Source organism: Eurytemora carolleeae, unplaced genomic scaffold, assembly GCF_000591075.1.
Source record: "Eurytemora carolleeae unplaced genomic scaffold, Eaff_2.0 scaffold1322, whole genome shotgun sequence".
NCBI lineage: Eukaryota > Metazoa > Arthropoda > Copepoda > Calanoida > Temoridae > Eurytemora > Eurytemora carolleeae.
In genome coordinates this window covers 1-17,231 of record NW_019397207.1, presented here as the reverse complement: position 1 = coordinate 17,231, position 17,231 = coordinate 1, and the positions used below count along the sequence as shown (strand labels likewise).

General features: G+C 31.4%; 1 protein-coding gene across 1 annotated transcript; it reads right to left on the bottom strand.

Annotated features, from left to right (window-relative positions):
• Positions 1 to 2,421: 2,421 nt before the first annotated feature.
• LOC111712732 (uncharacterized) lies at positions 2,422 to 17,090 on the bottom strand (the record flags this gene model as incomplete). The annotated part of the gene is given in 13 exon segments (XM_023487437.1): positions 2,422 to 2,901; positions 4,823 to 4,897; positions 7,186 to 7,239; positions 9,232 to 9,306; positions 9,799 to 9,859; positions 10,006 to 10,043; positions 11,169 to 11,214; positions 11,375 to 11,407; positions 13,176 to 13,295; positions 13,578 to 13,612; positions 13,960 to 14,019; positions 15,152 to 15,193; positions 17,035 to 17,090. Coding segments are annotated over 13 exon segments (796 nt in total), but the record flags the coding sequence as incomplete, so codon positions are not given.
• Between the last annotated feature and the right edge of the window lie 141 nt (positions 17,091 to 17,231).

The window sequence follows — 17,231 nt, the reverse complement described above, 5'->3', positions numbered from 1 at the left end:
TACAGAAACAGATTCACGTTGAGTTGAAAATATTTTATTAGACCTTAGGTCTAATTTTGATTTTAGAATATTAATAAAATCCCTTTTTTGGTGGTACAGAGTTGGTTTGGAACTCCGGAGCTGCTCGAGGGTTGGCTACAACTGCCCATATCATCTTTTCAAGATTTCAAAGTTAGATTTTAAGGCGTAGTCTTAACCTCGAGCCTATACGTAAAAATACGCACAGTGTTCACAGGATGTTCACAAAAAATACAAACATTTAAATACATTTTAACTATTCATAAAAGCACAAATATTAATTACATTTATTTGTGATTTTTACAAAAAAGAAGTTCTAGTTTATGTAAACACCCAGCAGAGTTCCCATATACAGAAATAATTGATTCCAACCATGATCTAACATTCTTTGTTAAAAATACGTACTTTGAACTCCGTTACAATTTAATAAAAAGAAAATCAAGTTTTCCAATCTCACCTGACTCCACTATTCTTGAGCATTTTCTCTACATACAACAAAATTTGATAAAGATGTTTTAAATATCTTTAACTGTTAAGAATCTCAATATAAAATTTATTTTAAGCTTCTCCTTCACCCACACTGCAGGACAGAACACTTCAGAAACTGATATATTTTCATAATTAAGATACAAGACCCATCAAGTGAAATAATGTGTGATGTGTATTTTTGTAGTTCAAAACCTTGAATTTATCTTTAAAAATCTGTTGCTTAAATCTGAGAGTTTAACAGTTACTGAAGTGTTTTATTCTTAAGTTAAGGTAAAGGAAGCTGTAAATAGATTTAGTTTTGAAATTATTTGTAGCAAAAGACAAAATATACAAATAACTTGTTAATTTTGTTATGTGTAAGGGGACATTTGAAAACTAGATTTTCAATGAAATATTGTTAACTCTACGTCAACCATACCATCATAAAACAACACCATTTACTTATTATTTTAGATCAAGTCTAAAAACCCTGAAGACCCAATATTTGACTAGTGACTTACAATTAAAGTTGTTCCGTGATTTCTCTAAAAATTAACTACAAATCGATTTTTAAAATGTCAATGATGGCTTTTGTTGCAATTCCTGCTTTTTCAAATTTAGAAAATAAAATGGAAAAGCAAGATAAAAGTAAACTATTAGAAAATTTAAAAAAAAATGTAACAACACTATTGCAATGTGTTTTGTTCAAAGACAAGTTAACTTAAAGTATCAATAATATCTATTTATTAAAATTTTTAATTCATAATTCATTTATATAAACATTTGGTAATAGATTACAGAAGAGCATTTTTTGCTATAGTATTAAAACGCTGCCAGGGCCGTGCGTTTTGCCCCCCAACCCCTCTTAGTTATTTTAGGGATATCAGTTTATATAAAGGGACTGTTATTAAATTAATATCATGTGAACTTGGCTGTCTAGAATGTTACCGTTTATACCTTTGGATAACAGATTACTGATATACCAATGGTTTTATATCTAAAAACAGTTTTGTTTATTTGACGAAAGTCACAGAAATATTACAATATTACAACTAATATTTTTAAACACCTCGCTGGGCATTGTTTGGTTAATGTGTGAAGTAACAATCTCACATAAATATAGACTGCTCGAAAACAACTTGCGTAATAATTGCGTGACTTAAAAGTGTCATAACACTTTTTGGTCTGAGATTTGCCTATGATTTGTTTTGCCCCAGAGACCTGCGCATTTTAGAATTATAAAGCTTTTGGTTTTATTGATATTTTTTGACAATTTTAGTCCCATCGATTTTCGTGTTCAAGCTTGCAATCGTCAGATCGCTGTGAAGTCACTGTTTACTAGTTTCCCAGTTATAGTTACACAACATTTAAAAAGGACTGTAAGCGTAATTCCAAGTGAGCCTCCATGCAAAGAAGGCAATGCCTGATTGACAACGGTATCCCTTTAACGTTTGACTAATCAAGGTTTTATGACTTATTCTCATTACTCTACAAAAGTGCTTTGAATTGTTAAACACTTGTATTGCAAGCTGTTTTAAGTTTTAGAAATATCAGTATTCACTTTCTAGAATTGATAGAAAATAAATGGTTTCTTTTGAACGTTTGAAAACCATGTATAATATAAAATTTTACGTAACGCATTACCCATATCACTTGGAGTTTGTTTACGTTTGGTATCTAAAAATATTTGGGTTGGAAAAATGTTTAAGATACGTACGATCAGTCGGGCCAGTGCATGAAGATTTCGTTGTACCGGTCCCAATTTCTAAAGAACATAACTGAATTATGTTTGAAAATCCAGCTTTCTACAAGTCATTGGCAAATCAACGCTTCATGCGATTATTAAAAATCATATTATCAACCAAACCAAATAGTTAAGCCTAAGGAAAAAAAGGAAGCAAGATCAGCCCGCGTAAAATAAGTGTTCACTATGGNTGATAAGATTTATTGATTAAATGAAACGATGAATATTAAGATAATAAAATAAAATAGTAAAACTTTAAATTTCTCTTGTAGTGAAGAAAAATATAACATAATTTGACAATAGTTTTTGTTAAAAATAAGTTTAAGATATTTAAAACTATCTTCATTTTTTTATTTCAGGAACATTGTCTAGCTCCAATGAAAGCTTTCACTTTAGAAAAATTGATTCTATTCTAACTCGTCTTGTATATATGTAAAAAAAACTTATCAAATAAAAAGTAGAAAATATTGAAAAGTTCCATTTTTTACAATTTGTCACTGAAATATCTTTTTTTTTCTCCATGAAAACCAGAATTGGAACCCTGTGATATTTGTTGATTTAAAAATATTTTTAAACACAGCTTTCTCTGTCTTCATCTAGTAGAGCAGTTCTATGATGGACCCTGGAAACTGAAGGTGCAGTACACTGTAACGGTAGTCCAAGCCGTAAACCTAAAGAGTTCACGTTAAAATAAAGTAAATATAATTTCAGATTAAAATATTACACCACGATAAACTAAAGTAAATATAATTTCAGATTAAAATATTACACCACGATATACTAAAGTAAATATCATTTCAGATTAAAATATTACACCACGATAAACTAAAGTAAATATAATTTCAGTTTAAATTATTACACCACGACAAACTAAAGTAAATATAATTTCGGATTAAAATATTACACCACGACAAACTAAAGTAAATATAATTTCAGATTAAAATATTACACCACGATAAACTAAAGTAAACTGCATGTACGATTGAAATCCCATATTATTTTAATCATTACTTCTCGTACTACAAAGCTGTTGAGAAGAACAAAAATGTTTTGAATTGCTAATTTATAATCATTCAGATAAACTTGTCTTCTTTACACTCAAGGAACTATATACAGGATCGCCCAACTCAGATATACGCATATTATGTACTGTACTCCGTGGGAGGAATGTAAACAAACCCAGTGCCCTGACAGAAGTTGAAGGGAAAGGACTAAAACTCTGATGTGATATTACAGTCCAACAAAAAACAAGTTAATATATCAAGTTAGAGCGAATACATATGATTTTTGGGTTTCTGGTCAAAATGGAAAATACAATAACAATACATTCTTATTCCACCCCTTGCATTGGGCCCTTTTCCATCATAAATGATGCGTTGCCACTGATCTCCTCCCACTGCAGTACATAGATTTGACGCATCAGATATGGCGGTTCCTGGTCTTTATATTTCTTGTTTACACTATGCGTAAAACAAAAATTATAAAGGCTACGAGGTCAAAAAGTCGTAAAAGTTATTAAGTATAAATTTGACCTTGTCCTTCTGTCCAGTTCACAGTGGCATGGTTCTTAAAGGGACAGACCGGCTATGTAAGGTAGTTGAACTGAGTATGCAGTGTTGTGGAAAAATTATTTAGGATGAATTTGAGACATTTTAAAGATCTGTAAATCCCGAGTTTGAGCGTAAAGTCGACGTTCAAATCTCCTACTTTGGGGTGGATACGTTTTCAGAATTAGGTTTTTTTTCAATTATTAAATAACGAGGACATAATGTAAACAAGTTCTACAATAAACTACAGATGTCATGTATAATAGAGCTTCTTATTTTAGAGAACTCTAGAGAAGAACAAAACAGGTTTTTAAATTAAAAAAATATTTATCTAACAAATAAATTAATTTTCCCATAAATGGCCTTACATCAAAACTAGAGAACCTAAAAGGTCATATTATAAAATATTCTTGTATATAAGCCTTTGAAAGCTATTTTTATCCTTATTACCCTCCAGGTCTGTTTCCCCCTTTCAACTTCTTCCCTAGTTATTGTATAAAGTTTTCTTCCCTAGGGACTAAAAGGGTGACCTGTTCTAAACTTTATACCCCTGACATAATACAATACAAATATATAAACACAAATGTTTAACACTACTGTTGAGTGTTGACCCACCTGCCCTCCATTACATTTAAAAGAGTTACATGTCCGATTAACAACGGTATTTTTTAAATCTTTGCCTGATTAAAAATGAAGAAGAGATCGTTGTTTTTCTATCTAAAAAAATGCTTTTTTCGATCCTTCTTTGTCTCTAAATCCGCAATTTCTTTAATCTGTATGTCCATAATTAACTTTCAGATAGAAAAAAAGATATGTTCATAACCATAAAAAGTCAAACGCTTTTATGAAGTCTAAATGTGAGTTCACCATTTTTAGAACTTCAGAGTTTTTACCCAATAAACCGATTTTGTATCTTAATCTATTTATTCCAGTGATTCTTTGTTTTAACATAAAATGATGAAAAAAGCTTTTGATATTTAGAAATAGAACTTTATATTTAAAAAACTATGACAGTACTATGTAAATTGTTTTAAACTATTTATACCTTGCATTCTTTGTGGTAAATGTGAGTAGTTGTAAGAAGATATTGATTCAGATTGAGCAGGTTCATAGAGTACACCTAGAGTACAATTAAACAATAATGTACACCTAGAGTACAGTTATACAATAGTGTACACCTAGAGTACAGTTAAACAATAGTGTACACCTAGAGTACAGTTATACAAATGTCTACACCTAGAGACAACATTTAAAAAGGNGTAAACCTAGATTACAGTTTTACAATAGTCTACACCTAGAGTACAGTTATACAAAAGTGTACACCTAGAGTACAGTTAAACAATAGTGTACACCTAGAGTACAGTTATACAAATGTCTACACCTAGAGTACAGTTAAACAATAGTGTACACCTAGAGTACAGTTATACAATAGAGTACACCAAGAGTAACGACTAACACAGACTACTCTCAAGCTCTACCTGGATAGGCTAAGCAGACATAAAGTGTCCTGTTACGCCATGCTACAGTTCCATGAAAGGTTTTTGACTGGCATCTAACGGCCACTTGTTGCATGCAATACCCATTAAGGTGTTAATTTTTACAACTTTTAAAGAATTACTCCAATTTTTAACATAAAACACATATCTATGAATGTAGTATATTTGTAAAGATTTTGTATTTCATATTCAAAGGATCCTTAAATTTCCCTGAATACATATTTTCTGCTGATTGGTCAGTAATTGTACATGATAGAACACCTAGAGTACAGTTATAAAATAGTGTACACCTTTTCCTATAGTTCACCTAGAGTACAGTTATACAATAGTGTACACCATTTCCTATAGTACACCTAGAGTACAGTTATGCAATAGTGTACTCATTTCCTATAGTTCACCAAGAGTACAGTTATACAATAGTGTACATAATTTCCTATAGTACACCTAGAGTACAGTTATACAATAGTTTACACCATTTCCTTATAGTTCACCTAGAGTACAGTTATACAATAGTTTACACCATTTCCTTATATTTAACCTAGAGTACAGTTATACAATAGTTTACAACGTTTCCTATAATGCACGTAGAGTACAGTTATACAATAGTGTACACCATTTCCTATAATGCACCTAGAGTACAGTTATACAATAGTTTACACCATTTCCTATAATGCACCTAGAGTAAAGTTATTCAATAGTGTACACCATTTCCTAGTACACCTAGATTACAGTTATACAATAGTGTACACCATTTCCTATAGTTCACCTAGAGTACAGTTATACAATAGTGTACATCATTTTCTAGTACAACTGTAGTACAGCTATACAAAAGTGTACAACACTTCCTAGTACGTCTAGAGTACAAACTATTCATGTATACCTATCTAGTACACCTACAGTACAAAGAATAAATGTATACTTAATCCTAGTACACCTTTAGTACACCGATAGTGCTTCTTAAGTTCAAAGTAGTACACCTGGTGTATAGTATTTTAGTGTACCCACAGCCAATTGTACACTAGAGGTATACAATTATATAATATAATAGCTTACAAATTTATATTACATCTAGAGAACGATACATTAGTGTATACCTCTATATAGTACACCAAAGTAAATATAATTAGTGCACAGCTCTACCTAGTACACCTACAGTACATTAGTGTATGCCTCTTTATAGTACACCAAAGTAATTATAATTAGTGCATACCTATACCTAGTACACCTATATTACATTAGTGTATACCTCTATATAGTACACCAAAGTAAATAGAATTTGTGCATACCTCTACCTAGTACACCTACAGTACATTAGTGTATACCTAAATATAGTACACAAAAGTAATTATTATTAGTGCATACCTATACCTAGTACACCTACAGTACATTAGTGTATGTATACCTCTATATAGTACACCAAAGTAATTATAATTAGTGCATACCTATACCTAGTACACCTACAGTACATTAGTGTATACCTCTATATAGTACACCAAAGTAAATAGAATTTGTGCATACCTCTACCTAGTACACCTACAGTACATTAGTGTATACCTAAATATAGTACACAAAAGTAATTATTATTAGTGCATACCTATACCTAGTACACCTACAGTACATTAGTGTATACCTCTATATAGTACACCAAAGTAAATATGATTAGTGCATACCTTTACCTAGTACACCTAAAGTACATTAGTGTATACCTCTATATAGTACACCAAAGTAAATATAATTAGTGCATACCTCTACCTAGTACACCTACAGTACATTAGTGTATGCCGCAACCCATTGTACACTTAATGTTTACAAAAAACATTAGTTAAACATCTGAAACAGGTGTTTTACCTGCCCCCCCCCCCACTTAATATGGGTTTAAAACTCCAAAAAATTCAAATTCAAATAGTAAAACCTGTAATTTCTCCCCAGGCGGGTTGATCTTTGGGGTCCTCTCCGATAGGAAAACCTTAAATAACAAAAATATTGTTTAATCTACATTTAAAATTTGTAAAAAATTGCTTTCTAAAGGGCAAAAGACTTATTTTACATGTTCTATAAAAAGTGTGTAAAACCTCACTGTTAATATATGTAGATTGCAGGTCAGTCTATTTTTAAAATTACTAGAGGATTTTGTTTACTGTTTAGCTAAATGCGTATTTTTTCTCTGATTGGATAATTTAATTTGACAGAAAAATAGTGTCTTGTGTAAGAAATCTATTTGTTCTGAATATACGCAAAAATACTCAAGAGGGAGGGAATCCCCGGACGCTATGAGCCTTTAATATTTGCTAGGCAGACCGAGCCTCCACCATGTGCAGGAAGAGCCTCCGCTATGCAGTATATAAGTCTCTGATACTAAGCACAGCTTCCTTATAATTCTTGGTTTAAACATGTAATAAAGAATGTTTTCATTTTGTTTAAATGTTGGCACAGGAATTTTACTTAAGATTAATGTTGTTTATTGATTGTCATAATTTGTAACTTATCTTAACTTATAAAGTGGTTTATAAGATTTATATTTGAAAATAAAACATTTCTTACACAGATTATTTGTCGATGCCAAATTTTTTTTAATCGTAATCTGATAAAAATTTCAAAAAAAGGTAACACTTAAATCAAAGATTATAAAATATCAAATAAAATAATTTTTTCCTTTTGCGTAAAAAATGTTTCAAGTTTTATAAACTACTTTACTAGTCACTATTTATAATAATTGATTGATACTTTTGATCTGATAAACTTTTAATGGCACTTTGTCTGAAAAAATACAAACAATTCTTTCCTCAATTTCAAAACCAAGAGTTTTTAAGAAACTGTTCTGTATAGCGGAGACTCGTTTACTGTAAAGGGAGGCTCGTTTACTAAAAAGCGGAGGCTCTTAGTGCATGGTGGAGGTTCAGTCTGCCTGGCAAATATGGGAGGCTCGAGTCTGCATCGCATAGGCTCATGGCGACCAGGGGTTCCCTCCCTCGTCTCACTGACACATGATTGGATTGGAAGCTACGGAAAAGTTGTAGTCTAGGACTCACAATGATCTTCCTTTAAAATCTACCAATATTTTGTTTGCATACTGGCCAAAATATTAGGCTCTGATAATAATCTTACCTTTTTGTTTCTGATTTATTACATATTTTATGTGTTTTAAGGGATATAAAACTTTTATTTAAATTGAAATTATTTTGCGGTAAAACTTTAAAATTAAAATCAGCCAAACACCTTCTCTGAGATGAGATTTTAAAAGCTTAAACCCGAGTAAAACCCAAACTCGGGCTTAGATAGGAGTAGGACCCAAGTCAGGATTGGTTCTGAGTCCACCAATGATAGACTGTTTAGCAAGCTTTCTCTCTGTAGCAGACAGAATGCCGTCAGATCAGCTGTGATAAGGAGATGTAAAATTTCGAAAATTCAATCTTTATGTGGATACATTATTTTCATAGTATGTTTATTTTATAAAATTAATTAAATTTGACACTACAAATAATTTCGAGATTTTAAATGTACAAATATAAAAGATTTTACGAAATTCACGATCATCAGCTGCTGAGAAAAATCCAAAATAGTTGGTTTTTACTAAACTCAAGGCCATCCAAAACCTGGGTCTTGACTTGAGCTTTACTTGGGTCTAAGCAGACGCAAAGACCGGGTTTTACTCTGGTTTAAGCTTTTAAAATATTATCTCTGGGGTCAGGGGAGTAACAACAAAAATGTTAGACAGTTTATCAGTTCAGCTGTTTTGACAAACATACAGACAAGCCAAATTATGCGTGGAGGGTTACCTGCACGATCAAAAAGTTAAATTCAGACTTTTGCCCTGATTAAATTTATTTCATGGTTGGCTAAAGCAATAAAGAAGTTTGCAGTTGCAAACAAACCAAGAAAAACCAAACAGTTTAAATTCCTACAGATCGTCTCTGAAGTTTCATTCTTTGTGGGCAACCCTGTATAAAAGAACTAATACCTCTTGAAAGTACGTGCTCGTGTGATTGTGGTGTTTGTCTGTTCTGATGACCATAGTACAGGGTCTCATCCCACTCTATACAATAAAACTAAGAACTAAAGATAAAAAAGATATTTAATAAAATTAGATAAAAAACTGGACAATGGAGAAAAGAATATAAATGTTCTTAAAGGGAATGTTGATTAAATTTTAAGTGACCCTCCATTAAAATTGTTCGTGACAGATTAACAACGATAAAGAATTCTTGTTTTCCGATCTGAACATTCAAAATTTCTAATTACAATCAATCTTCAATAGTTAGTTTCGGATGTACGCAGCTAAAAATGGAAGAAAACTGACAGAATCTCTTTCCAAGATAGAAAAATGCGATATCTTCCCCATTGTTACTCAGGTATGAATTCAATTTAGCACTATTTTCCCTTTTAATGAGACAAAAACCGGTTTAAACAAACTGCTAAAAATTATTTGATATTTGTGTCTTTATATTTTTCTAAAAAAGTGTAATATATCAAAATTACTAAGAAAATAAAGTAAGTATATTTTCTAAAAATCTGAAATCCATTTTACCATGATTCCCGGCACTAAATCCTCCCTCCGGGGGTGAGGAGACAGTTTTTGTGTTCATCTTCTAGAATATCAAATATTGTCAAAAATAAGACAATGTCATATTAAGATTAAATTAAGGGTGAAACTATTTCATATTTCTGGACAAGAAAATTCTTGATTAAAATATTATGTCATGTATAAAACTTGAAATAATTGAAAACAGTTTACCTTGGAATTAATATCCTGAAAGTTTAGACCGCTATCCTCTAAAATAATAATATGTTTAAACAAACAACATCGATTTTAGATATTTCTTAATTAATATTTTATCTGTAAACATGATATGGACATGATAAAAGGTTAAAGGAACTATACGCGTAATTTCCAATTGAACCTTTATGCAAAGATGGCAATGTCTGATTGGCCACGGTACTCTTGAAACAATAATTTGATTAAAAATGTCGAAGATAACGTCGTTTTTCTGACTCGAAAAGTGATAATTTCTGTGAGTTTCCCCATTGCTTCTTATAACCAAGGAATGTACAAGTCACGTAGATAACCCATAAATGAAATGAACATTCTAAAAAAACAAAAACATTGATATTTAATTCCTACTTGTTCAGACAAAGTTTTCAAGTGTAACGTTGCAAATTGGGCCTTGCCAACTTGCATGGAGGGTTACTTGAAATTACGCTTACAGTCCTTTGAACCCTATTCGGCCAGGGGGGGGGGGGCGATTTGACACCCCCTATTGTTTTTTTGCTATAACTCAAAAAATATTTCCGCAAGGGAGCTAAAATTTTCTGGCTTTTCTAACTTACCCATGCTCTTCACTTAAGTCTTTGCGCGATTTTTGTTTGCACAATTTTTTTGCTTAATTACTTGATTTCGTAATAAATACTTGGTTTTTTGCAAATTTGCCATTTTTTTGCAGATTATTGAAATAGAGCCCAAGGGCTTTCCAAAAATGTATCAAATGTTATAGATTTGTAGGGGAGCTATTTGACCCCCCCCCCCCCAGGCAGCCAGGCAGTAAACCAGACGTCAGACTAAATAGGGTTAACTGTTCTCTCTCTTCAATATAAGAAAGTAAAATAGATATTTAACGGCTTTAAAAGGAATTGGATAATTATCATATCTTTATAGTTTTTGGGTCGATAGCGAGGTTTATAAATTAGGTCCCTACTTTGTAGGACATATATCAGAATATTATCCATGCAAAACTATATCTCATGTGGATAATTCAAATGTTGGATAATTACATTTATAGATTATTATAAAGCCTTAGAGAGAAAGCAAAGGCAAAGAACATTCTTTTTAAAATTTGAAATTGGCAAAATATTCAAAAATATTTAGATGATACTTAAAATTATATTTTTAACTAAATTTACCTGGCGTGTCCTTAATAATATCTGGACTTCGTTGAATTCCAAAATCCTGTAAAAAAACTCTTTGAAAAAGAAAAGTAATATTGTTAGCATCATGTATTGTCCATATTTAAAGAAACGTTTAAATGTATGTCTGCATCCAATTTTAGGAAATAAAAAGGATCGAAAACTAAAAGGTAAATTTTAAAGAAACAATTTTTGAGATTTACCTGAATTTGGTGATCCCTTCTTTCAGCAGATCCCTGAAAATATATTTGTTTAGAAGCAAGCTGAATGCAAATGACGTCAAATATGGCCCGTACTAGAAATTTGAAATGTTCATTTCAAATTTGCAATATTTGAAATATAGTGCAAAATTGTATCCGTGGCTTAGTAACTTGTCTGCAAAATTCCCGATTTGTTTTGTTGCACGGCAAAAAAAAGTTTCAGCAGGAAATCTAATTATTTTTATTTTCTCTGCTGTTAAAGATATCAGAAGAATAATTCAAAGAAACTGAGTTTTGCCACAAACTCAATTTTTCTAACTCCTCTATCTTTGCCACCTGATGTTTTTTATATTTCAACCTTAGATTATTTGATTTAAGAGAATTTAAAGGTTGAAAAAATAAAGGTGTACGGAGTACGGACATCTTATTATATATATATATATAGATTAGAATCTTGCATAGCAATAGTTGTGCATTTTTTCGAGAGCTAGTATTTTTATAAGATTATTTAAGGGTTCTATTATTTTTTTACACTTATTTCTTTCTAAATTTAATTTTTTTTTAATTATTGGGTACAAATCATACAAAAAATCTATTTTAATTATTCTTGTCATCATTTTTTCCTCCTTTATTCTCCATTATTGTTGGACACTCTGTATGTTATTGTAGTATTTAAGAAGTATAAGTTCTCAAACCCCCAAACAGTAGTTAAACCTTCTCATAAAATATATATTATCTGAAACAGATAAAAGTTGGGAAACAAGAAAAGAGAGAGAAAATAAAAGTGATTTTCTTTTCGCAAACAAATAATACACTTGTAATTTGAGTTTTGATACAAATATTTAACAAAAACTTCTTTTTTGTGAAAAACTATACTTTGTACGTGAATCTGTAGCAAAAGTTGATTTTTGCATCGACGAACCTGGCCAGGGCGCCAGTTCGGGAAACGATAGTTTTTTTGTGATAATTAAACTTAATTTCCCATCAACGACAGCATCGTTAGCAAAATTCACTAACCTCCTTTTTTTACTTTTTTAAACATCACATTTTTACTCTTACAAAGGTGGACATGTTTTTATTTCTGTTATTTTTTTCACGACCTAAATTGGACCTTTTTCTTTAGCTTTTTAGTCTATTTCAGACCAGAGAAAATACAATTGTAGACCGTAGATTAGCTAAATAAAGACCATAAAAAAAGACAAAAATTACGAAACCTCTCATAATTTTTTTGGACGTTAAAGCCATTCTATAAAGAAAGATAAATAGAGCAAAACACTTTGGAATGAACAGTTTCAATTAGAAATGTCGATTGATTTATGCTTTTTTTATAAATCAGCCAACCGGCTAACGGGGTTTGTGCATGTAGTTGAGACCTAAAGTGGGAACAAACAAAAATTTAAAAACGTCCTTACGGTTGCAATCCGACGATTTAATATCGGAGAAATCAATAAAAAAATTTAGAATAACATGTTACACCTGTTTTTCTTGAATATTTTATGCTAAATTTGAATTTCTAAATGAATTTTGAAAAAAAAAAATTTTTGATGGTTTTTGAATTTGAATCCAGCATAAAATTTTCAAGAAAATTATGTATAACATAAAAATTATTTGAAATTTTTATTTTGGAGGCTTATGTACTCAGTAGGGATTTCTCCAACATCAAATCGTCGAATCGAAATTCCGAATGAACGATTTTGAAGTTTGTTTTAATCGCATTATACATAATGTACAAATACCCTGCGGGCGGTTGGCTCAGCTCCAATATTAATGATGCCTAGTGCCCAGCCCTTATCTTCTGACATACCTTTTGAGCAGTGCGACTGTTAGCCTGAGACCTTCTATACGCAGATATAAGGAACATTGATATCACCAAGATTAGGATTGTTACAGTTAGAGATACAAAGACCACGCTTAGATTCGGTACCTGGAGTCAAACATAATAATAATATTAACTTTTAAATTCAAACAATATTCTCATTTTATTTAATGATGAACTAGCTTATGGGAACCTGCAGCTTTGATTAAAATTATGTTCTAATCACACAAACAGACGAGCAAATAACAAAAACAGATTTGATGGTTCCTGCAGGGTAAACCTTCCTTGGTTTTTTATTTTACATTATATTGATAAAAAGGGTAAAATCTATAATTTTGTCATATTCAAGGCTCATGCATTACTTTCTTTTTGCTTATTTTTAATACTTACATGTTCAAACTGAAATTCCACGGGAGGCTCTAAAACTGAAAATAATAAAAATTATAAATATATAGTAATGTCAAACTTGATTAATTTTGTTAACAAGACAAAAAACTGTACTCGCATTAAACAATGCCAAATTAAATATAAACTATTTCAAATAAAATTTTTAAAAAAATTATAAAAAGTTCAGTAAATGCGGAAGGAAATTTAGATTTTTTATCTTTGGAAACTGATGCCGCCGTAACCCTTGGATATTGCAATATATGAATTCTATTCTATTACATACAAATATCGAGGATTTACACCATTGCAAATATATATAAGTTAGCAAAGAAAATAAATTCTAAATTAAAGGATGTAATCAAATCTTAAATTTTTACAAACATACCTTTATTTGCGTAATCCTTATCCAATGTATACCCGTCCAGTTTAACAACCTGACTTCTCCCTAACAGAGAAAAAAATATTTTAATTTTAAAAATGTTTTTTGCTAAAATTCTGTTATTTCTCTGCAATGTTTTCAAAGTTTGTTGCAGAAACATGCAAAATTTAGATTGTTATTTCAGTTTTCAGACAGCGGGGCGGGGCGCTGACAACATCTGGGAAAAGAATTAGTTTTAAAATCAATTATAGGAACTGTCTGTGAAAATTTTAACATATTGACGTCTAGCTAGAGCCTCTGCACAAAACTTACTTGTGATAGCATTTCAGACATCTATGGAAAGCCCTTGGAGTTTGCTTCAAAAATATAAAAATTTGCAAAATTTCAAATTGTATTTCGAAATTCACGTAGAAAGCAATAAACTTATACATAAAATAAGGCATTCAGGCATTATTCTTGATGAATCAGTCAGAAGGTACAAAAATTCAGTTTTCGGCTTGAAGTGAAGGGCTTGAAGGAACTGGTGTAATTTCAAGTTATCTTACATTTAAAAACAACGTTACGCATGTAATCTTTATTAAGTCCATAATGTGGAATTTGATAATGTGATAATTTCCCTTTTGTAGAGAAACCACAATTGAAAAAATTTGAAAATGATCTACAAGAAAATCTAAATTAATACTATAAGAAAAAGCTTTATTGGGTATCGTTAAGTGAATCCGACATGCCCCGCTCTATAAATGAAGTGTCGCTTGAAATTACATTACATGACGCTTTTAGTTAGTCATAAAAGTCAACAAAGGAATTGAGTCTTTGTAACAAACTCTGATTTTCTAATACCTATATTTTTTCCACCTGATGGTGTATACCTTTAATATTTCAAGCTTAAATTTTTTATCTATCAGAATTCATAGTTTGAAGGTCTACGGCATTGGACTACAAAGATGTAGAGATTAGAAAATCATAGTTTGTGACAGACACAGACTCAATTCCTTTGAGTAGCGTGAAAGTGAGATCAATGCTTATCTTATTAGGCCCAACAAAAGTTCTTCAAAGAGGGGTCACTTGAAATACCGTCATTAGTCCCTTTAGCCATGTTTGTAAAGATCTTCGAATGAGGGTATTGTATGTATATACAATCCCAAGTTAATCCAACTAATCTATAGAGCTAAAAACTTTACTCTTAATTAATCCTTACCTTTACTGTTGGAAGAATACACAACCAACTGTAATTGGCTTCCTGATTAAACAATCCTCAGAGTTTATATTCTCAAAACTTTTCCCGCAAAGCGAAAATGGTGCAAAACAATTTTTTTACTTCAAAACTGGAAATTTGGTTTTTCAAAATAATTACTTTTAGAGGTCTAAACTTTTGGTAAACTGGCGCTAATCCACCACCCGTGAATAATTAATAACTGGTTGGCCTTAGAAATATTTACAGAGGGACCAAACTACACAATATATGGATTAGCAAATGGATAAGCGACCTCTAAAGTTAATTAAAATTCAAAAGGTGTAACCTCAGGAACAACATTTGATTAAATATGGCCTTTAATTGTCTCCATATCCTAACATCAAGAGTTGTCGAAAGTAAATCAACGAAAAAGTTTTCCGATTGTTGCACTCCGCAAGGCTAGAGAGCAAATTGATTAATCTTGTTTAAGCTTCTAAAGTCTAATCTTCTCTCTGGGTAAAGTTGGAAGGAAAAGGAAGGTATCATTATTATAAAATAGAAAGAACTGACTTGAAGATGTTTATTGGAAAATTCCCATTTTTCTGAGATCTTGATTTGACGTTTACAGGACATAAAAGGAACCGGAATGTACGACAAGGGATATAAGGAGGCAATTATTTGAGATTTTACTGGAACATATTTGATTAGGAGCTCCGTAGATCTCAATAAAATACAACGGAACTGATTACTCGAATCTAAGTCTTTTTTTTATATTTTTGACAATTTTAGGAGTAAATAAAGAAGGGAACTCAGTGTTTACCCAAACCATATTGTTTTGCAACCCAATGCCGTAGAACTTTGATACTTTAGAAGCTATGAATTCTGTGAGATTAAATAGTCTAAGTTTATAATATCAAAGGTTTGCATCAGGTTGCAAAATTATAGGGATTAGAAAATTTGAATTTGGGACAGTAACTCAATTCAGTTTTGCTAAACTCTGATAATACGTCCCAACAAACATGGGAATTCAGTGACAAATTCGATATCGTCTTTTTAAATATTTCTTTGATCTAGTATAGTGATACCTACTGAGAAAGCTGTAATCTGTAAGATTTTCGTCTGCTAAGTTTACAATTTGTTTGTTTATGCTTTGACTGCATACGGTTGTACTTAGTAAAACAAGAAAATTGCAGTATACAAACAGAGTAAACTTGTCCGTCTTCATTGTTCATCTTTCAGAGACATTATAGACACATCTTTACAACCATTTACCGTTTTCATAAAATAAACTCTAGCAGACATAATAATGATATGACTTTTTGGATTAGGTATTGCAATGCTAACTTATAACAAAGACGATATCGAATTCGTCACTGAATTCCCATGTTTATTGGGACACTCTGCATATATATATATATATATATTGTATTGTACTCTCCCTCTTAAATTAATCAATTAAAAGTTTTGGTTGAGATTAGAAAAATACTGAAGAGTTTGATTTAAAATATTTAACTTTCTTACGTTTTTGCGGAACCTTTTTAGCGCTCCAACACCTTGAATATAGGGGGGGGGCTAGAAAGTACACCCATAGGATCAAATTTAAGGTGAAATAAGTGCAATTTTAATATGAAAGAGGCCCTCGCGAAATAAATAAATGCAAAATTTCGCGCGAAAAAATGTGCGCACTACAAAAGCAAAACTTTTTAAGCGAAAGTTTTGTTCACTGGAAACCCTGATTATAAGCCTTGACCGAAGCTCAAAGATATTGATGATAACTTTCATAAATATCTGTAACAGAGGCATGTAGTTGTGATTCTAAATTCTTTAATGATACATTGAGAGCCTTTTAGTAAAAGGTGAGAACCCCCTTTAATGGCGGATTCTAAGAGATAAATACTGACAATTTCCTGGTGAAAGATTAGTTCCATGGAGGGTGACTAAACCCAACCGTTCTCCAGTACCTAAACATCGTACATTAAATGGATTGTTCATATTGTAGCAGGAAAATGATGTTTTGATCTTTCCTGCGTCTGTAAATAGCATTTTGTTTGTCATTATTTTTACCCTTCGTTCGCAATCAACCCCATTTTGCCTCCCCCCCCCC